Raw genomic sequence first — 23,769 nt, forward strand, 5'->3', positions numbered from 1 at the left:
ATCACAAACATGCTGTAAATTTTACAGAAATGCTTTAATAAGACTATGAATATCATAATTTATGTTCTCTCTTTAATAAGTCATTCTTTTTATGTCCTTAATTATTTTGTTTTTATTCCATCAGATGACCAAGGGCCCTTACTACATTTTGCGTCGAGTCCTCGTCGGTGTTTGTTTCATTCAAGTAATCATTACGGGCTTTTTGGCTATTTGCATCTTCAACTCGGCCTTTTCATCTGTGAGAGGCATCGAAAGTTTACCAGAGATCAAGGCCAAGACGTCAACTGGGAAGCAGAAAATCAAAGTGCAGGAGGGTCAAGTCATTGGTATGTATTGAATCAGCAATGGTCTTCTTGTTTAGCTTATTAACCCCTTTACCCCCAATGGACGTACTGGTACGTTTCACAAAACTCATCCCTTTACCCCCATGGACATACTGGTACGTTTCACAAAATTCATCCCTTTACCCCCAATGGACGTACTGGTACGTTTCACAAAACTCATCCCTTTACCCCCAATGGACGTACTGGTACGTTTCACAAAACTCATCCCTTTACCCCCAATGGACGTACTGGTACGTTTCACAAAACTCATCCCTTTACCCCCATGGACGTACTGGTATGTTTCACAAAGCTCATCCCTTTACCCCCAATGGACGTACTGGTACGTTTCACAAAACTCATCCCTTTACCCCCATGGACGTACTGGTACGTTTCACAAAACTCATCCCTTTACCCCCATGGACGTACTGGTACGTTTCACAAAACTCATCCCTTTACCCCCATGGACGCACCGGTATGTTTCACTAAACTTATCCCTTTACCCCCAATGGACATCCCTTTACCCCCAATGGACGTACTGGTACGTTTCACAAAACTCATCCCTTTACCCCCAATGGACGTACTGGTACGTTTCACAAAACTCATCCCTTTACCCCCAATGGACGTACTGGTACGTTTCACAAAACTCATCCCTTTACCCCCATGGACGTACTGGTACGTTTCACAAAACTCATCCCTTTACCCCCATGGACGTACTGGTACGTTTCACAAAACTCATCCCTTTACCCCCATGGACGCACCGGTATGTTTCACTAAACTTATCCCTTTACCCCCAATGGACATCCCTTTACCCCCAATGGACGTACTGGTACGTTTCACAAAACTCATCCCTTTACCCCCAATGGACGTACTGGTACGTTTCACAAAACTCATCCCTATACCCCCATGGACGTACCGGTACGTCCTTGCAAAAACTGCTATTTAAATTTTTTTTGCATATTTTTGATCACTTTATGAGAAACTTCAGGCATTTTCCAAAATAATGAGACCAACCTGACCTCTCTATGATGAAAATTAAGGCTGTTGGAGCAATTTAAAAAAATATATATTGCAAAATGTGCTTGAAAAAGAAACGCCTGGGGGTTAAGGGTTGGAAAGTTCCAAATAGCTTGGGGGTAAAAGGGTTAAGATTTGTATCCTTTTTTTAAACCCTCCCATTCACAAAGAATATTTTTATATGATAAATTATACAAGTAATTCGGTATTGTAGCTTTGTAGATTTTCTTCGGGTTGATTAACCTAGTTGAATGTTTATTAGGAATGTGTTATTTGTATCAAGTCATATTTACTTTGGCACAAATATTTATCATCATTTTCATGTTTTGCAATATAATATTAGTTGGGAATAAGACTGGTTTTGGAACTACAGTAAGACTGGTTGTACTATAGAACTACATGCTGTACAATAAGACTGGTTGTATTATAGAACTAAGTGGTCAGATCGGAAAGAAGACAGACATCTAGAGTTAAATGTTCGGCCATAGAAAATATCCTAGTACTTGATGAGGATTTGTGAATGTCTAGAGTCTGAAGTAAACTGTGAATGCACAGCATCCAGCATCCAGTACAAATAAATGGATGATGCCACAGTTTGGTATTTAATAGAGAAAAATATGTGAACTTGAAGCTTTACATAGTATAGCAACCAGCTCACATTGGTAATTATTTCAATGATTCTTTCCCAATATTCATATTGCTATTTGCTTGGTGATAGGAAATTGGGAAACGACTTTTCTCTTATTTAAGGCATGCATGCATAAAGTGTTTATAGCTACTCGCCACCAGGTTTCTATATTTATCATTTTTTCACGAAGCCATTCTTCGCCTAAGTGTCCTGTCACTGGCTTGGTAACAACTTGTTAAGAACAGTGTGGTATTTCGTGATTTAGAAATATTTGAATTAACGAGCTGAAAGAGTATGGTACCATTTTTGTTGATTGATCATTGTTTGTTTTTATTGAATTGGTAGAAGATAGGTTGTACTCTTGCGATTTGACCTAAATTAGGTTCTTTGTTTCTCCCGCACTGTTGATGGGGGCTGGAGATTTCTCCGTTTTTTCATGAGGTTCTTTGTGTTTTCCGAGAATTTGCTGTTGTCAGAGGGTTTTGTGTCCTGGAACTTCTTTGCTACTTCTTTCAGGGGGATAATGATGTTATTATTCAAGTTTTCAAGATCAGTTTCATTACTGTTTTGGTCTTCTAAATTTTCAAGAATCTCGTAGCGGTATTTTAACTCTATCTGAAATGTTCTTTGTTGGTGTGTAAAACTTAATTCTGTGATTTGAAGTACAGTAAGTCCCCTATATGAGAGCAATATTTTAAAAAGTTAGTTCTTACATCCAACATAATTAGCCTGACGTCCCACAAAGACACTGGGAACATTTTAGTGATGTCTGGAAGAATGTTAAGTACTCTTGTAAAGGACCACATTGGTGACTAGGATTTTCTTAGGTAATGCAATATGATGCAACCATCAAAGTCAGGATTCATAAGCTTGAGGTTGGTCTTCAACAAAACGTTTCTCCGTAATGGGGACCGTAATTCTGAGACACTTTATAGTATGCGTAATGAGGTCTTCAGCTTTTGGTCCATGAGATAACTCACTTTTTTTTCATTTTTTTTTATTTGTACTAGGCGAGGTCAGGGTTCTTAATTTTGAATATAAGTTTCTGATTCTGTTCTGGTTCCCTACGGGGAGTTGGACCTCATGCCAGTCTGGAGTAAAAGACAATTTCATAATATCCGAGAGGCCCTTTGCATCAACAGGCACAGAAGGAGATGATGATGATGATAATTTCCGTGGCCAGATGAACTATAAAAATCAAAAGATAGATTAAAATTGATTATGATTTTGTAGGTACAAGACACTGCATTATATCTTGGTTTTGCAGATTTTGACATTGGCGAAAATGAAGCGGCGATTGTATTATCACAACATGAGGTAAAGCCAAACAGATTAGAAGTAAAGTGGGATGAAGGAGGCTCAAATGGGGTAAGTAAAGTTTTTGGATATGTTAAAATAGTTTCTTGGCTATTACACTGCTGTATATTAATGTGTTGTAAGGTAGATTAACCAAACCACTAGGATATTGTTAAAATGCATTCTTGGTAAACTTTATTTTGGATGTGAAATATCTGTGAAGGACACGAGGCTTTAATATCAGAAGATTGTTAGCTGGATGTGTTTAGTAGAGGCTGTGTCATCCAGATACTATGGATATGGGAAAATTAGTTTCATTTGATTACAGCATCAGTCACTTTACCAGCTATATGATATTTATTTTATCTATATTTGAGTAAAATGGGAGAAAGATATGGATGTATGAAAATCATACAAACAAAAAAGACAATGACAATGAAAATCTGCAATAGATTTAGTAGATTTGAGAGCAAAGTTTTGAGAAGGATATTGGGTGTTAAATGGCAGGACAGGATTATAAATTAAACTATAAGCTATTACTCGAGTGCCATATGGGGATGAGATCAGGATGACTGGTAGATGGAGATGGTTTGGGCATGCTCTTTGAACTCCTCAAGAGAGATTTCACCAAATGTTCAACTGCACTCCACAAGGCACTAGAAGAGTTGGAAGACCCAGGTCTAAAGGGCTGAGGACTATGAAGCACAAAGCAGGAGATGATGAATGTAGAAGTATTAAATTAAAAGCTAAAGATAGAGACGACTGGCAGAATCTAACCGAGGCCCTTTGCGTTAATAGATGTAGGAGGAGATTATGAAAATATGGTTAAAGTGGCTGCCCCCTATTTCCTATAATGATTTTCAGAAGTTATAACTACACTTCCAGGGTGTTGCTGTAACGCTTCCTGTTGTAGAGATGTGGAGTAAAGCAGCCATAGGGACTTACTTATGGCAGCACATTCTTGAAGGTGAAGAGAGTTTGGATGAGCTGATTCCAGGAGCAACAATTGGGGAGCTTTCAATGCCAGCATTTGTCCTGAGGTACAGATCAGGTGAGTGGTTGAAAGTGTAATATCTTCAAGTGTTAGATTACCCAACATTGTGTTGAATTATCCTTGCATGTGTTGTTTAAGAAGGAATACGTATGCAAGAAAAATTAGAAACTGCTTATTCGTATATAGTCGATAACAGACAGCTGTGGTGACCGTTGTGGTAACTTGCTTGACTGGTGAACACTAGACTGGGTTCGAGTCCCGCTCAAACTAGTTAGTTTCTTTGGTCACTGCAACCTTACCATCATTGTGAGCTAAGGATGGGGGTTTGGGGGAGAATATTGGTCTATCTGCGGATCATCAGCAGCCATTGCCTGTCCCTCCTTGGTCCTAGCTTGAGTGGAGATGGGGCTTGGGTGCTGATCATATATATATATATATATGGTCAGTCTCTAGGGCAGGGTCCTTCTTGCTAGGGCAATGTCACTGTCCCTTGTCTCTGCCATTCATGAGCGGCGTTTAAACCTTTACGCCAAGACCTGCCCAATAGGGAGCCGAAGTCATGACGTCAGTTACCAGGACAACGGCCAAACTGATTTAAGCGTAAACATTGTTTGGAAGGATCCTCGTGCAAGATGGTTGCTTTCAGCATATTGCAGTTGATTTACTAATTTTCTGATGACAAAAAATACATGAAGCATGTTAAAAACCTATACAATTAAGATTACATACTGTCCTTTTCCTATTCAAATGGGATAATGACAGGAAAAGTCTACTTGAAGGGTGGCTGTGTTAAAAACAAGTTCCTAGGTCTGTGAGCGACTGAAGCACTTAACATTTTAATTTGACGTCAGACTTCGTTTCCCTATTGGATCCTAGCAAGTTTGACACCTCCCTAAGTTGGTATGAATGTGATGAGTAAATAATTTTTTATTACAGAGTTCTTGTTAGATGTTATCAAAACTATATTGAGCTTAAGTCTCAAAGAGAAAAATTTGATTTTTTATACTATCTTGGATTCTTTTCATTGTTAATATAGTGTTCAGTCAAAACATCCAGCACAAGTGTAAATTTATGTATGTAAGCTTCTTCAAGATTTGTGTAATGAAGATAAAACTGAGATATGTAACATAATCAAAGAGATGTACAGTACTCTACAAGGAGAATTCTGTGTTTTGAATTTTCCTTATACATTAGTTTACTTAATTCTGTTATTTGTACCTTTTAAATTTAATATAGTACTGTATGCAATATTTTATTTCTCAATGTTTTTCTAGCCCTACAGTAGTTTTCCCAGTACCGTAATAATTCTATTATCGGTTTTATATACAGGTCCTGGTATAGTACCGGAGACAGTGCCACACGACGTAACTCACTTGGTACTTGTTGTCAATGGGCGCACAGAGGAGAAAATTGGCCATGCAAAAGTTTGGCTGGATGATCTAGTGACATGGGATAAACCTCCAGTGATTATTTTACTCATGTTGGGGAATGAGGTAAGATATCTGCTTACAGTGTTTCCTCTTGCTGATATGTAGGGGGCTAGTGCCTTGTGCCAAGAGCCCCTGCTTGGCTGTAAATCCCGAATAATCTGAATGAACGAACGAACGATTGCTATGGCAAGACATTTACAGTTACCAGAAGCTTATATCTTAACCTTGAGGGCATTCAGGAAATATTTTATGTATTGGTGTTGTAGTAGTCGAATATGACGAGATAATAACATTTCATAATTAGAATTTTTGCCATGTAGGTAACTTAGCATTGAACAGAATAAGAAGTAAAGCATTTAATAATGTTATAATGTTTTTCTTGATGCTTTTTCCATTCTTTAAAGTACTTTTTTCAATATTAATCTTACCCGATAATCATGTAGCTGTCAACTCCGTTGCCCGACAGAATTCTACGGAAGGGATACGCCAGCGATCGCTATACAAGAGGGGGGTGTACTCGCAAGCGCCACCTGTGGCCAGGTACTGCAGTACTTCTTGTTGACACCACCTCAATTTTTCCTCTGTCGTGCCTCCGGCTAGACCTACATGGATACGCTGTTGATTCTGGAGTTTTTGCTCACGATTTGGTGATGTATTTGCTCTAGATTTTAGGTTTCGCTATTCAGGAAGTTTTATTATTAGCTTAGCTAGCTTTTGGGATTAATTATGGTGACGAAGAGAGTATGAACTCTCTTTCACTTTTAAATGGCCGACCCTTCCCTTAGACGGAAGTTTTGGTGTCTAAGAGAGTATAGACTCTCTTTCTTAATTTTGCTTAACAAAAGTTATAGATTTATTTTATATCTCTCCGCCTTTTATAGGCCTCTTCGATTAACTTCCTTTTTTATAAACTTATTAAAATTAATTTTTATATTTGTTTATATTCGACCTTTCCTAATAGTAGGCGGTCTTTTCTTGTACCGAAGTTAATTAACATTGAGCCCGTCATTTCGGTTTTACCTGTTAACATATTATGCTATTTTAATGTTTTTGAAAGAATTTCTTTGAAAGTCTCGTACTGTTTTCAAAGTTGAACTACCGTTTTGTTTTGTCTCTGCAGTTGTTGACGTTCAGAACGTTCAACTTGCGCTCTATCGTTACGATAGAGAGAGAATTTTCACGGTGTCACGTTGCAGTAAGAGTAAACCGTTTCTAGCGTTTTGTTCATTCTTTCTTAGCTTAATGGTTTTAATTCTAATAAAGGAACTTTTTATTTGGGAAATCTTTCAGTTTTTTTCCTTTAACAATAATATGTTTTAACGATATATATGATTGGGCTCTTCTCTCAGGTTCTAAGTCAAGAGAGAGAGAGAGAGAGAGAGAGATAGAGACGGAGGGAGAGAGAGGAGGATAAACGTTTCGTTTAAGCGAGTAACGTTGTTATCGTTTTTGCTCTTCTCCCTAGTCTCTTTAGGGGAAGAAGGTAAACGTTTCTAGAGTTTTATTCTTGTTCTCTAGCTTTATGCGGTGAGAGATTTTAAACGTAGTTTATATGATCTAGTGTTTAGTCTCTTTCCAGCCACTGAATTATTTATCTTTCATTAGATTTTTCTGTTACATTGTAATTCTGTTTTCGCAATTATTAACTTTTAAGGAAGGATAGAATTGCGTGTTTCAGGTACAAACCACTTAAAGTTTCGAGTTCAGTGAAATAGTGCAAACAGAAAATCAAAAGTGATAAGTGATAAGCGCAAAGTGTTACAGTGTTGCCTTCGAGGGTTCGTCTGTTCATGCCAGTTGTTCGCCTAGTCTGGGACCTCTTACAAGCTCCCAAGCCCAGGGGAGAAGTAATGTCGAAGGACTTATGGGTTCAGCAGGCCTTGATCGACGAACAGACGTTTTCCCTCCGTGGTTTCGGGTGTATCTACACACGTTGCCGACGTGATCACCCCACCCACACAAAGACGAGAGAGCCCTTTCTTTCCTCGTCTGCGGTAGAGGTTTCTCGCAGAAACCATGGACCAATCTTGCAGCTTTTAAGTGCAAGTCGGTCCCTTCCGCACAAGTCCAACTCCTAGGTGTAGCCATTAGCCCTGGGTCAGTTCGGACTTGCTGCAGTACGACAACTGCACACCTCCCAGAGAGGCAAGGTGGTATCGCAACAGGCAGTAGCTCCGTCTGTTGCCGCACCAGCTGTTTTAGACCCTCAGTCTCAACGGACAGTAGCTCCGTTTGTTGTTGTCTTTCTTAAACTCTAGTGGTCTTTGCTGCAGTCAATGCAGTCTCAGCTTGCGGTGTTGATGCAGGAGTTTCAGGCAGAGGAGGTTAATACACCTCCTCCTGCGAACGCTCCTCCTCCTCTGCGCAGTACAATCTGCCAGACGTATGAGGTTGAGGTTCCTCAGGCTACCTCCATGCGTGAGCTGCCGCGTTGGGAGTTGCCAGTTACCAGCGTTGTGCAGCAACCTCCACCTTCCTTGAGGCAGGAATCTCTTACCACGCTACAACCTCCTCAACAAGGGGGACAGGAGTCTTATGCCTTACAACCTCCTCTTCCTTTGAGGCAAGAGTTTCTTGCAGTAAGACCTTCCTCGAGGCAGCAACCTCTTGAGGTACGACAACCTCTACCATCCTTGAGGCAGCCACCTCAGCTCTCGCAGCTACAACCTCAACTCTCGAGGCAAGCTCCTCAAGAACCTCAACTCGTGAGACAGGAGTCGCGTTCTGCGCAGCCGCCACCTCAACTCTCGCAGCTCACACCTCAAGAACCTCAACTCGTGAGTCAAGAGCCTCTCTCTGCGCAGCCACCTCAACCCTTGAGGCAAGCGCAACTCTTGAGGCAGGAACCTCTTGCTATGAGTCAGCCACCTCAACGCATGCATCTGCCACTTTCTCCTCAGCTTGAGCCTCTTCCCATTCAACTTTGAAATAACAAATGACAATAATAACACCTCATTACTTTCATAACTTGCATTTGTAAAACATATACATGTATGCCTACACAAACATTATGATAATGGAGGTTATTCGTATTACTTAAAAAAAAAAAAAAAAAAAAAAAAAAAAATATATATATATGTATTCCTTGCAATATATTTTTAACAAAATATGGCAAAAATATCTTCAAAACAAAAATGAATCATGAGTTATGAATATAATGTAAATATTATGTTGATATTAAAACCCCATGCAAGCATGCATGAAGTAATGCAGTGTTGCCAACAGGGCGAGTTTCCCTTTCCTGAGGTGAAGTAGATTATAGTACGTATATTTAGTGCAGCTTAATTCTACGATTATCATGCCGGCTATCAAATTCATCAACAAAACAGTCTAAATCAATTCCCTCGGCACTTGCACTTTCAATGGACAGTAATGCGATATTACTCAATCTAGCACTGGTCATGGAATTTCCGAGAAATGTTACACGCCATGCAACATGCTCTGCTTACCTTGCAGCATGCTCTACATACAGCATGCTCTGCATACAGCATGCTCTGCATACAGCATGCTCTGCATACCTTACCGCATGCTTCTCAGTCACACATCTTTGGTTGTTGCCAACTCACTAGACTGTCAAGCAGTTTCATAACGTTGCCTTCTAGTCTGCTGCTTTTGCACCAGTGAAACCCTCACTGAGAGAACTTAGCTTTTCTCGGATATGGTCCCTGTAGATGAGAAAGTGCTTTTCTCCCTCCTTCTGATATTCCCTTGAGGACTCTGTCATTTGGAGAGGAGCCTTTAGCTGCGTAGCCTCCTATGGACTTTTATTTAAGCATAACATGCTTCCAGGGAAGGTAATGGTTCCACTTCAGTCGCTAACCCCGTCTGTTACCACACCTGCTCCCATAGACCTTGAGCTGTGTTGCAAGACATGCAGTCCAAGCTTAGTCCTTGTTAGAGGATTTTTTGTTTACGGAGTCAGTGTGTCACTGGGAAGACGTTCAACAACCAGCAGAAGTGACTTGTTGTGACGCAGTGCGGCAACCTCAGCAACCCGATAAGGAGTTGTCTGTACGACCCAGACAGTCTAGACAGCTTCGGGTTGTCACTGTACTTCCTCGCTTCCCCATGGTTGACAGTTCACAGACTGTGCAGCAGTACCATGATCTTGTGTCCGGCTCCGTCAGACGACTGGCTTTTAAGAGCACCCACAAGTCGTCGCTGTCTGGAGATTCTCAGATGGACCATGGATCTGACCAAGGAACTGGGCCTCCTGGTCAATTTTGAGGAGTCCCAGCTCGTCCCATCCCAGACCATTGTCTACCTGGGTATGGATCTTCAGAGTCGAGCTTTTCGGGCTTTTCCGTCGGCCCCAAGGATCTTCCAAGCCCTAGAATGCATCCAGAGCATGCTGAGAAGGAACCGATGCTCAGTCAGGTAGTGGATGAGTCTAACAGGGACACTTTCATCGCTGGCCCTGTTCATCGTGTTAGGGAGACTCCACCTCCGCCCCCTTCAGTATCATCTAGCTGCTCACTGGATAAAGGACATGACGCTAGAGACGGTCTCAGTTCCTGTTTCCGAAGAGAGGAGGCCTACTCTCGCGTGGTGTAAGAACAGCTTTCTTCTCAAGGAAGTGTACCTTTGGCTGTTCAGAAACCCGACCGCCGTCTCCTCTCGGACGCATCCGACACGGGCTGGGGTGCGACTTTGGACGGACAGGAATGCTCGGGAACATGGAATCAGGAGCAAAGGACACTTCACATCAATTGCAAGGAGTTGTTGGCGGTTCTTCTGGCCTTGATAAACTTCAAGTCCCTCCAGCTTAACAAGGTGGTGGAGGTGGACTCTGACAACACCACAGCCCTGGCTTACATCTCCAAGCAGGGAGGGACTCTTTCGTGGAAGTTGTTCTAGATCGCAAGGGACCTCCTCATCTGGTCAAAAGATCGAAAGCTCACGCTGGTAACGAGGTTCATTCAGGGCGGTATGAATGTCATGGCAGATCGCCTCAGCCGGAAGGGTCAGGTCATCCCCACAGAGTGGACCCTTCACAAGAATGTTTGCAGCAGACTTTGGGCCCTGTGGGGTCAGCCAACCATAGATCTGTTCGCTACCTCGATAACCTAGAGACTCCTGTTGTATTGTTCTCCGATTCCAGACCCAGCAGCAGTTCACGTGGATGCTTTTCTGCTGGATTGGTCCCATCTCGACCTGTATGCATTCCCGCCGTTCAAGATTGTCAACAGGGTACTTCAGAAGTTCTCCTCTCGCAAAGGGACACGGCTGACGTTGGTTGGCTCCGCTCTGGCCCGCGAGAGAATGGTTCATAGAGGTACTGCAATGGCTGGTCGACATTCCCAGGACTCTTCCTCTAGGAGTGAACCTTCTACGTCAACCTCACGTAAAGAAGGTACACCCAAACCTCCACGCTCTTCGTCTGACTGCCTTCAGACTTTCGAAAGACTCTCAAGAGCTAGGGGCTTTTCGAAGGAGGCAGCCAGAGCGATTGCCAGAGCAAGGAGAACATCCACTCTCAGAGTCTATCAGTCTCAAGGGGAAGTCTTCCGAAGCTGGTACAAGACCAATGCAGTTTCCTCAACCAGTACCACTGTAACCCAGATTGCTGACTTCCTGTTACATCTAAGGAAAGTAAGATCCCTTTCAGCTCCTACGATCAAGGGTTACAGAAGTATGTTGGCAGCGGTTTTCCGCCACAGAGGCTTGGATCTTTCCACCAACAAAGATCTACAGGACCTCCCTAGGTCTTTTGAGACCTCAAAGGAACGTCGGTTGTCCACTCCAGGCTGGAATCTAGACGTGGTCCTAAGGTTCCTTATGTCATCAAGATTTGAACCTCTCCAATCAGCCTCTTTTTAGGACCTCACATTAAAAACTCTTTTCCTCGTGTGCTTGACAACAGCTAAAAGAGTAAGTGAGATCCACGCCTTCAGCAGGATCATAGTTTTCACATCTGAAACGGCTACATGTTCCTTGCAGCTCGGTTTTTGCTAAACGAGCTTCCTTCACGTCCTTGGCCTAAGTTGTTCGAGATCCCAAGCCTGTCCAACTTGGTGGGGAATGAACTGGAGAGAGTACTTTGCCCAGTTAGAGCTCTTAGGTACTATCTAAAAAGGTCTTAACCTTTACGAGGACAATCAGAAGCCTTATGGTGTGCTATCAAGAAGCCTTCTTTTCCAAGGTCTAAGAACTCAGTTTCTTACTATTCAGGCTTCTGATTAGGGAAGAACATTCTCATCTGAAGGAAGAAGACCTTGCTTTGCTGAAGGTAAGGACACATGAAGTGAGAGCTGTGGCTACTTCAGTGGCCTTCAAACAGAACCGTTCTCTGCAAAGTGTTATGGATGCAACCTATTGGAGAAGCAAGTCAGTGTTCGCATCATTCTATCTCAAAGATGTCCAGTCTCTTTACGAGTACTGCTACACCCTGGGACCATTCGTAGCAACGAATGCAGTAGTAGGCGGGGGCTCAGCCACTACATTCCCATAATCCCATAACCTTTTAACCTTTCTCTTGAATACTTTTTATGGGTTGTACGGTCGGCTAAGAAGCCTTCCACATCCTTGTTGATTTGGCGGGTGGTCAATTCTTTCTTGAGAAGCGCCGAGGTTAAAGGTTGTGATGAGGTCCTTTAGTATGGGTTGCAGCCCTTGATACTTCAGCACCTTAGAGTTGTTCAGCCTCCTAAGAGGAACGCTGCGCTCAGTAAGGAAGACGAACTTATTTAAGGCAGAGTAATGGCTCAAGTCGACTTCCTTACCAGGTACTTATAATTTCATTGTTATTTTGAATAACTGATAATATGAAATACGGGATACTTAGCTTCTTGATATACATGTACACTGGTTTTCACCCACCTCCCTGGGTGTGAATCAGCTACTGTACATGATTATCGGGTAAGATTAATATTGAAAAATGTTATTTTCATTAGTAAAATAAATTTTTGAATATACTTACCCGATAATCATGATTTAATTGACCCACCCTTCCTCCCCATAGAACCAGTGGACCGAGGAAAAATTGAGGTGGTGTCAACAAGAAGTACTGCAGTACCTGGCCACAGGTGGCGCTTGTGAGTACACCCCCCTCTTGTATAGCGATCGCTGGCGTATCCCTTCCGTAGAATTCTGTCGGGCAACGGAGTTGACAGCTACATGATTATCGGGTAAGTATATTCAAAAATTTATTTTACTAATGAAAATAACATTTTATCCATAAAAGATCAAAACATTTTTTCTGAAAAACACAGGTAATGTATTGGTAGACTCGCCATGAATTTGAGTTAGGATAATTAACCCCTGAGGACAATTACCCCCCTAACCCCTTACCATTATTTTTGTTTGATACGTTTTCTCTTGAAATTCGTCCAAACTGTGCATGCTTTGCTAAGGACCAAACAACATAGAAAATGGCCATATTGCAATTTGCTTGTATTACAGCGATTCTGCAAGCCAAAATTTACAGCTGATGTACAACTAGGAATTAGTGTTACTTATTTGTGGTCCATCGATGATCCCAGGCTCACCAGTTCATTTGTCTGTTGGATGCTCAAGCATCTATCAAGCAATTGCCCGAGTGATTTTGAGTTTGTGATGCTTTAATCACCTCTGCTTAATCCAAAGGCGTTTGTATTTGCGGAAGTCGTAATGCCAGTGAATGTCAGTTTGACTTTTCAGAATCAAAATGATTAATCGTCAGTCGTTCTGTAACTGGAATATAAACCTACGCTATTTATTAGGGGTGGATAAAGGGGGAGGGTTACAGCTCATTTTCACATTGCCTACATATACACTGAATAGTCTGGCCTATTATCAATGTTTCCCAAACTTTACCATGCCAAGAACCCCCAGACGTTATGAGTCCCAGTCAAGGACCCCCCAACCAAATAAAAGTTATCATCACTGGAATGTCAAGATACCATTACATGATTACAATATATGTTTAAAGGTCGCTCATGAATGGCAGAAGCAAGGGACAGTAACATTGCCCTAGCAATCAGGACAATGGCCTAGAGACTGACCATATGGTATATAATCAGCACCCAAGCCTCCTCCCTACTCAAGCTAGGACCAGGGAGGGCCAGGCAGTGGCTGTTGATGACTCAGGAGATAGACCTATAGGCTCCCCCAAACTCCCCCAACCTTAGCTCACAAGGATGGTAAGGTTACAGACACTAATGGCACTACCGAGTTTGAGTAGGGTATTTACTATTTGCATATTCATGCGCGACGAAAATATGAATCAACATGGAAAATATGTTTTATTATTTTTGTTTTGAATTCAATACAAAGTGAAATAAAAAAAAAACAGCCACACTAGATAGACAATTACAGTATGTAGTCTCACTACTGGTAACCAAAATAAATGAAATATCCTTCATAAAAATAATGTATAATTAAACACAAAAGCTATCAGACATAATATCTTGTTTAGTGGGATAGGTGAGATGGATGGCGTTACACAGCTAGTCAATGCAGGGCTTAATGTTAGTTAGTGCCAGACGCATGTCGTTGTACGCCTGTAGGTGTGCTCTGTGTTTGGTTTTATATATTATCAATGTGGACAATGCTTTTTCACATAAGTAAGTTGTGGTAAAGGTCAAAATGTGTTTCAGAGTCTTCGCAGCCAGAACATAATATTCAGTTCTTGAGTAGATCTAAAACTGACAATTTTCATACCCCTATCATTTGACATTAAGCTTATGATTATACATACATACATACATATACCAAGGCACTTTCCCCAATTTTGGGGGTTAGCCGACATCAAACAAATGAAACAGAAAAGGGGACCTCTCCTCTCTACGTTCCTCCCTGCCTGACAAGGGACTCAACCGAGTTCGGCTTATGATTATAAAACAAATAAAATGCATTAAAGATGTGCAAGCCAGCTTCTACCCCCAAGTATTAATACCACCGACACTAGGATGATAGATAATCAGCTATGTATATTTTTTATTCTATATATTTTTTCTTTGGTTGAATTTTTCTTTTGTCGGGGACTCCCTAGGACCTTCTCAGGAATGCCTCTAGGGCCAAGGACCCCAGTTTTGGAACTACTTTTTTACATATTCTCCTCTGTCCTCATACACCTGACAGCACTGAGATTACAGTACCAACAATTCTTCTTCGCTCAAGGGGTTAACGACAGCACTGTAATTGTTTAGTGGCTACTTTCCTCTTGGTAAGGGTAGAAGAGCCTCTTTTGGTATGGTAGGCACCTTTTCTATGAGAAGGACATTCCAAAATTATACCATTGTTCTCTTGTCTTAGGTAGTGCTATAGCCTCTGTACCATGGTCTTCCACGGTCTTGGAGTAGTGTTTTCTTGCTTGACGGTACACTGGGGCACACTATTTTATCATATTTCTCTTCCTCTTGTTTTTTGAAGTTTTTTATAAGAGATTTATATGTTGTTACTGTTCTTAAAATATTATATTGTAATAGTTAATTGTTCCAACATGGAGTACTTACCTCGAACTACTTTCTTAGGAGTATCTGGGATCTCCTCAATTACCGACCAAGAATTTTGCGTAGTTCCCCCTCTCTCCGTTACCTTGTCGGGGCGCTCCGGGGCGGTAATTAATTCTCTTGTAGTTCATTTATTTCCTTATATTCTTTCCTCAATGGACTATTTTCCATGTTGGACGCCTTGGTCTTATAGCATCCTGCTTTTTCATCTAGGGTTGTAGCTTAGCAAGTAATAATAATAGTGGGTGTGATTGGAGAATATGATTAATGGTCTAGGCATTTTCTCCATATTTGCAGGACTGGTCAGTTTTAAAGCTTCATTTGACCAGATTGTGACCTGTTCTGGCCACTCTGGCTTTAGCTCTGTTAAATACATACCAATCACGCCTGGGAAGTAGTCTCCTATCAAAGCCTTTCCATTGGCCCAATCAGTCATTCTGTGCTGGCATCTTGGTGAGGATGTCGAAGCTGGTATTCAGCTAAAGTCTTTTATTCAGTTTATGGATTTATGGTTGTCAGAAGTTTCAATTTCTTTTTTAACAGAATATGTGGGCATCAATATCCTTTGATGTTGCATTGCTTGAATAGATCAATCAGTTTGTCATTCAATCAATAAATCCTGGAGTGATGTCAACTATGGTCCTGGTTAATGCGCCCGGTGACATCATAGCACTTAAGAATCCCTCTTAGGGGCTGGGAGTGCATCTCTTAGTACTTTTAATAGTTTTTTTAAGTTAAGGGAAGATGATGATCTGCGACTAGGGCTAAGTAGTGGAATGCCAATGTAGCAGATACTGGAGGAGTCATGGGGACTGAGAAAGTAATGGTGGTAACTCGTGGGGAGGAAGCTGTCGCTGCAGGAGGCATAACATTTAGAGCCACGGCTGTCATTCCTAATTCCTCTCAGATTAGTTGGGGACAAAATTGCCATTAACTGAGTATTGTAAGAGTCCTCATCAGTCATGGTCACCGTTAATAGATGAGCATAGCAGGTACTGTATATTAATCTTGACTGCCATCCTCCTTGGGAGGAAGGGATGCCTTCTTTGACCGTGTACCAATCTTCTTAGACAGGCCAGACCCTATCAGCCTACTCATCCCAATGATAGACAGATACAAAGTTACTGGAGTCATATCCTTTACTCCCATACGGGATAAGGTAGTTTGACATTTCAAGGGAAGAGGAAGAATCCACCAGTTCAGTTCTAGGGGGACTGCCCACCCACCAAGCAGTGTTTCCCTACATAAGGAATGATGGTTCGTATCTGCGTAGGAACAAATCATAAATTTTCAAAGTACAGTACAAATTTCAACCACCTCTCTCAGTCCTGAGTCAAAAGGTCATAAGTGAAGAAACTTTGACAGGTGAAGGGGTTGGCTCCCCCCCCCCAGTCACTTAACTGCTCGTTAAGAAATTAAACACTCATCCTGTTTTTGTGCTGAGAGCATACTCTCCTATATCAAGGATTTGTATTTATATAGCTAGGGAAAATACAAATTACTTAGGAATTTGTGGTATTATCTATGTGGTGATGTCATGAGGACTACGGAACATGATGTTTTCAAGGTTAAAACACTTTTGTTTTTAGTTTTCTCCTGTAATGTCACTTTTCAAAAGCGATAAGAAAAATTATTTTGAATGTTTGTTGAAGTAAACATTCAATTGAGCTCCACAAGGCACTAGAATAGTTGCAGACCCAGACCTACATAGCTGAGGACTATGAAGTGCGAAGTAGGAGATGATGTATGGAGAAGTATTGAATTAAAAGGTCAAGATAGAGACGACTGGCGAAATCTAACCAATGCCCTTTGTGTCAATAAGCATAGGAGGAGATGATGATAATGTTGAAATAATATATTTACTATGCATATTTAGATTTTTTAATTTTTTTCTTTGTATGAAGGAAAGCTGTATAGTATTATTTTTATAAATTGTTTTAATTTTTTCTTATTAATAGCACACTTCACTGATTAATGGCCGTAGTATACTAAGATTGTTTTAATTTTCTTTTTTAGAAATGTGAAAACCGTTGGATTGATCAGTATATGGTGCCGAAAGGCCCTGTAACATCAGTGTTACTAACGTACGATGATCCTAGAGTGGACCAAGTCACTTTTCATCAATGGCCTCTTGGTGTAGCAACGTAAGTTTTTTTGTTTCTATTCATTTATAGACGTTCTATAGGAAATGGGGGGAGGAATATGTAGGAAAGCAAGTTACAAGTTTAGAGAAAGTCTTTAGGTATTGTATTTACAAATATTGATAACTTGGTTTGTAGGGTGGATAATACAGTGTTTTGGCAGCCAGAAAATATTCTATGATTCCTTCTGACTGTATTGATCCAACTTTATTACAAGGAAAAACGCTCAAAGGTTAAAGTCCAGTTACAGGTGGTCCTCGGGTTACAACGTTCTCAAGTTACAACAATTTTCCGTTACAAATTAGCTCCTATAAGGTACTAAAAAAAAATCAGCATAACTCTATTTCGAGTGATGACATTTGGTTTCTTGCCTTCTTTATTTATAATATGCATTTAGTATTTTTGTGCTGCTGCTTTTTTTCTTTTATCGTTTCATGCCCTTTTTTTATCTGTGCATTATATCTGTTAAGTGTAAGGGAGAATTATGATGGCAGTGCACAGACTGACTACATGAATAAAGGTAAGGAATTGTTATATGTATTATTTATTGTCTACTAGTGCTGTATAAGTATAGGTAAACTACTTTATACTCTACAGGTATTTGTATGTATAGAGTACAGTATTTTATGACTAAGGTTTAGTTTTCTCTCCTTTTTTTTTCTTTTTTTTTAAAGTATATTACTGTATACATATACAGTATGTATGTATATACAGTATATCTATAGTATATTATGTATATAAATCCGACTTAAGACGAACATAGACTTCCGATGCATCGTAAGAATGGATTTCGTTCATAACCCGAGAACCTCCTATACTGTGTGAGTAACGATGATAATCATAGCTGCAAGAAACATTAACCCAACATTGGTTTTATTGTACATTATTGTAATTTTGGTAAATTTTACATTGTTAATGTAATTAAGTGATTAGAATTTTGAATTTGTGGAGATGACAGATTACGAGAATATACGTGGGCCTTAATATCTGCGTTTATCGACTGGAACAGGTTGAAAAACTTACGATATTGTAATGATTATGATACTTTTATCCATGATGCTGCTGGTATTATATAAACTGATCTGTGATGCGGGTTATGATATTGTAATATATTGGAATTTTTGTTCCTTTTAGGTACAGACAGTTTCCTGTTATTGAGGAAGAGAAGATTTCGCCGGAAGCTCCGAGGAAGTACATGTGTAATCTACGTGCAACGTTACATCCCAATTCGAGCAGAATTGCACTTCACAATTTTCTGAAGAATGATTACTTTGCCTCTTCCAACTGCTTCATATCAGTGAGAGAAAAGTAAGTAGGTTCATATTGTTTATTTGGGTGTGATGCGTTGTAGTAAGATGTGTTTATTTTCTTGAAGTTCATTTTTAATTAACCCTTTTACCCCCAGGCTTTTTGGAAATTTCCAACCCTTAACCCCAGGGAGTTATTTTTTTCCCAGCACATTTTGCAGTATGTTTTTTTTTTAAATTGCTCTAACAGCCTTAATTTTTGTCATAGAGAGGTCAGGTTGGTCTCATTCTCTTGGAAAATGCCCGAATTTTCTCAAATTATCAAAAATATGAAAAAAAGAATTTCATAGCATTTTTTTGCAAGGACGTACCGGTACGTCCATGGGGGTAAAGGGATGGCTTTTGTGAAACGTACCAGTACGTCCTTTGGGGGTAAAAGGGTTAAGAAACTCTGCCAATCTTTGTAGAATCGTCTTCGCTGTAGCTGCTGCCTGTACAAATTAAACTGGACAAATTTGTCCAGTTTAAGTTGTACACGCTGCAGCTACAGCGAAGACGATTCCACAAAGATTGGCAGAGTTTCTTAATTAAGTTGTGTTTAGTATCATTCCGCTGTACTTTGCAAAATTTGTTTGAAGTGTCCTGAGGCAATATTGTCAAGATTCCTATTCAATGATTTTAAGTGTGGTCTTCAATGCACTCTTGTTTATTGGCACTACTTCAACTGGCATATTCCTTAGCCTTTTCAATTCAGTCCGTTTGTCTTGGTACTTTTCTCTTTTCTCTCAAGATTCCTATTCAATGATTTTAAGTGTGGTCTTGAATGCACTCTAGTTTATTGGCACTACTTCAACTGGCATATTCCTTAGCCTTCTCAATTCAGTCCATATGCCGTGGTACTTTTCTCTTTTCTCTCTCCCCTTATCTTCCACTCACGAGTTCTGCGGTACTGCGACATCTGAGAGTGATACAGTAAATGTACTTTGTTCATCTTATTGTCTGGAGTGATTACTGGTCATCATTATTATTATTATTATTTTTATTATTATTTTTGTTGTCTTGAAGCAATTAATCCAAGTCTAATGAGTTGGAATTTTTAACTCTCGATTCTTCCCTTGAGAGGTAGTAAGAATTTAAAGTTTAAAAGTAGAAAAGCTGGTTAAAGAAAATTACCGGTATTTTAGTATTTTGTAATTTGATGTAATTGCTGCAGATATTTACCACAATTATCAAACATTTTAAGGGGGCCTATTATTTCAACTACCTTACCTCATATTCATTTGTGCTACATGCTTTGAAGCACAGCTTCGGTTAACAGATTTGAAAAACTATAGTTGATTTTTTTTTGTGAGGCAGATTTGCACCGACTCGTAGGGGTGCCCTTTTAGCTCTGGAATAGTTTCCTAATAGCTGATTAGTCAGAAGTATTTTTTGTCCGAATACTTCCGACCAATCAGCTATCAGGAAACTTTCCGAGCTAAAGGGGAACCCCTGCGAGTCGGTGCAAATCTGCCTCACTAAAAAATATTGACTATAGAAAGATCTAGTAAGATCTGCTACTACTATTGCTCTGTGCTACGCATGGCTACCATGTTTGTTGTGATCAACTTTAGTTTAATCAAGCGAAAGGTTTATTCACGTTTTGTGGACTTGTTAAATTTAGAGGATTTCTTGCTAATTCTATGTATTTGGAGAATGTTAGTTTGATTTATATCAAGTATTCAACTTAATATTTTAGGTATGTCAGCTGAAATTAATTTTATTTCGTTAAATGAAGCTATGCTTCAAATTGCTTAAAATAATCGATATTGGATACTGTTGAAATAATAGATATTATAAAATTTTGTTGTTGTCTTATGTCTTAAATTGTCTTTGATCTGAATCTTCTTTTGTAGCAGATATATAATTATAAAAATTCATAATAAATTCTGCTTTGATGAAATTAATTTTTCCAGAATTTATCCCCTTGGTATGTATGGATAAGGAAGTGAAATGTAACGAGGACAGAAATCAGTATCAGAAAGTTTAGAATAATTTTGTCTCTAATCATTAGGAATTGAGGGTGGAGAGCTATACATCTTTAGTTTGTATCTGTGAAACAATTATTTATTTGCACAATGTACCAACCATTTTCTTTTATGTACTCTTAGAAATATTGTGTTGTTTCACCATTTAAAGGTTTAAATGCCAGTCATGAATGGCAGAGGCAAGGGACAGTGACATTGTCCTATCTAGCAGGACAATGTCCTAGAGACTGACTATATATACATATAATCAGTGCCCAAGCCCCCCTATCCACCCAAGGGGGCCCAGGCAATGGCTGCTGATTACTTGGCAGATAGACCTATAGGCTCTCCCAAACTTCCCATCCTTAGCTCACAAGGATGGTGAGATTGCAGAGACTAAAGGAACTAACGAGTTTGAGTGAGAGACTAACCCCAGTCTGGCATTTGCCAGTCAACGACGTTAACACATCGGCCACCACAACCTGTTCTTAATTTCTTCTTTCTCTCTCAATCTCTGCAGCTGGTTGCCAAATGAGACGCCTGAATCAATGAAGGACTACGTCGAATCTCTTTTGCAATCGGATTTAACTCTGTGCCCAGCTGGTATGAATACAGAAACATATAGGTATGTCTAGAATTTTTTTGGAATAAAATATAAACTCTTAAATATTAGTTTGGGTCGATTTTTGCAAATACCAAAACTGTACAAGTCCAAAGTCTTAAGTTTCAACATTGAAATTCTTTAATCTTATATATTAGTAATTGGAAAGTTTATCAAAATCCTGGGTTGTCTTTTTCTCCCTGCCATGATAAAACTTGCTTGTCAAATTTGTTTAGTTGTGACAACTCTATTACTTTGTATCTGGTAAGGCAAAGAAATGCTGATCCATATAATGTGTAAATTTGACATCTGAAAAAGCATTTCAAATACTTTCAGGGATTGTTATTAGTATTTTACATAAATTAATATTTTAGTGGCTGCTCTTTCAGTATTATTAAAGTTTTATATCTACTAAATTTTCTAGAGGTTCTTGTTTTTGCATTTGTGAGTATTTGAAGGCTTTAAATGTTTTTTCATGAATGACAGAGGTAAGGTACAGGGCAATGCCTTGGAGACTGACCATCTCCATCAAGCTAGGGCCAAGGAGGGCCAGGCAATGGATGCTGATAACTCAGCAGGTAGACCTATAGACACCCTCATTCCTTGCTCACAGGGATGGCGAGGTTGCAGACACTACTATAAATTATTGAGCTTACCGGTAAGGGGGTCTCAAACTCCCAGCCAATAGATAGTTAGGCAGGGAGGACTCCAATAGGCTACACCCTGAACTTGAGAAAATTTATACAAAGTATTGGGTTATATTACGAGCTATAATTGATTTTATTAATTTATTTATTTATTTTACCCTTTTAATCCCTATTTATTTCACATCTAGATTTTATTGTATGAAAGTGTTACGATTTGTATTAAAGGTTAAAATGATACTAAATGGTGTGAGTGTACAGATATGATTGAATGATTTTCGTTATATAGCGCTGAATGGCCTTTGATGCCCCAGTGCTTGGCTTAATGCCTAAATCCTATATTCAATTCAATTCATTCCAATAGGCTACCACAGTCCTACAAAATAGGGCTGAAAGGGGTTTATTACCCATTTGCCAGAATGTATTGTTTACCTTTTCATGAACTACACATAAACTGAATGAATATATTTTTCCATATCATTGTACATTTTAGGGTTTACGAAGCACTATCAGCTGGGAGCACACCTGTCATAGAAGATGTCACAACCCCAGGAAGTTGTGATGCAAAACCATGGAGGCTGCTGAAAAAACATGGGCCACCTGTGATATGGGTTAAATCCTGGGAACAGCTTCCTAAGATTTTGGCTAAGGAAAAAAGGTAAACACCTTGATGTGGATTTCGAATGCGCATCCTGTAATATTTTGGCATACTGCTACTTTGTAGTTAACGCTTTTACCCCCAGGCTCTTTGGAAATTTCCAACCCTTAACCCCCAAGGGGTTATTTTTTTCCCAGCACATTTTGCAGTATATTTTTTTAAAATTGCTCTAACAGTCTTGATTTTTGTCAGAGAGAGGTCAGGTTGGTCTCATTCTCTTGGAAAATGCCTGATTTTTTTCAAAAAATTATCAAAAATATGAAAAAAAAAAAAAATTTATAGCATTTTTTTGCAAGGACGTACCGGTACGTCCATGGGGGTAAAGGGATGGGTTTTGTGAAACGTACCAGTACGTCCTTTGGGGGTAAAAGGGTTAATTATAATTTGGTACTAAAATTTGATGTAATCTGAAATTATTATATATATATTGTACTTTTATTTTTCTTGCCATATCAGATACAGTAAACAGTACAAAGCTCTTCGGCGACTCCGCGTGTCCCAGTGGTACGAGTGGTTTAAACTGAAGATGAGAGATAGGTTCATCTCAATCGTAACGTCTTTGCTTTTGCGCCCTGCCTGAAGAAATAGATGTCTGGGTAAGTTTATGTGTTTTGTAATTTGTATCTTTCTTCTTTTATTCATCTATCTATACACCAAGGCGCTTCTCCCAATTTCTAGGGGGTAGCCGACATCCAAAAAAAGGATCAAAAGGGAACTTTTCCTCTCTTCGTTCCTCCCAGCCTGACGAGGGATTCAGCCGAGTTTGGTTGGTACTCCTAGGGTGCCACAGACGACCCTCCCCCGTTATCCACCACAAATGAAGCTTCATAACGCTGAATCCCCTACTGCTGCTACCTCAGCGGTCACCAAGGCGACCGAAGGAAGCAGCAGGGCCTACTGGAACTGTGTCACAATCGCTCGCCGTTCATTCCTAACACTAGTAGCATACTCCCTTGCCCCTTTCACATCTATCCTCTTATCACCCAGAGCTTTCTTCACTTGTTGACAGAGCTTATATATGATAGGTACATGTACGTCTTTTGGTATTTTACTTTCAGTAGTATTTTTTCATTACAATCTGATTAATAATGTACAGTACGGTAGTGGCTTTTTCTCTTGTGAGAAACCTCTTACCAGATATTGTACCATAAGATCTCACTAAATTTGACTAAAGCCAATCTGACTTGGAGGAAAATCCGACTGGTAGTAAAGTTACCAAAAAGGTGGTTATGCACACACACACACAGCATATTCAAACTTTAGTTGATGATTTACACCTAACACTAGGGTACAGTTCACACCAAATACTAAGCTACAATAGACACATACATACATATACCAAGGCACTTCCCCAAT

The 23,769-nt window shown here is 39.9% G+C and overlaps 1 protein-coding gene across 3 annotated transcripts in view; it reads left to right on the forward strand.

Annotated features, from left to right (window-relative positions):
• LOC137652515 (ribitol-5-phosphate xylosyltransferase 1-like) overlaps positions 1-23,769 on the forward strand; it is a 45,456-nt gene that overhangs the window by 2,596 nt on the left and 19,091 nt on the right. For all 3 annotated transcript variants that reach the window (XR_011046328.1, XM_068385966.1, XM_068385967.1), the window contains exons 2-10: positions 125-326; positions 3,233-3,333; positions 4,147-4,312; positions 5,585-5,748; positions 17,133-17,260; positions 18,392-18,565; positions 21,031-21,135; positions 22,249-22,413; positions 22,870-23,009. Coding sequence is in view for 2 of the 3 variants with exons in the window: in XM_068385966.1 (XP_068242067.1) it covers positions 125-326; positions 3,233-3,333; positions 4,147-4,312; positions 5,585-5,748; positions 17,133-17,260; positions 18,392-18,565; positions 21,031-21,135; positions 22,249-22,413; positions 22,870-22,993 (1,329 nt within the window). In the remaining variant the exon portion in view is untranslated. The remainder of the gene's footprint in view (positions 1-124; positions 327-3,232; positions 3,334-4,146; positions 4,313-5,584; positions 5,749-17,132; positions 17,261-18,391; positions 18,566-21,030; positions 21,136-22,248; positions 22,414-22,869; positions 23,010-23,769) is intronic.

The sequence above is a fragment of the Palaemon carinicauda genome, chromosome 13 (assembly GCF_036898095.1).
Source record: "Palaemon carinicauda isolate YSFRI2023 chromosome 13, ASM3689809v2, whole genome shotgun sequence".
Classification (NCBI taxonomy): domain Eukaryota; kingdom Metazoa; phylum Arthropoda; class Malacostraca; order Decapoda; family Palaemonidae; genus Palaemon; species Palaemon carinicauda.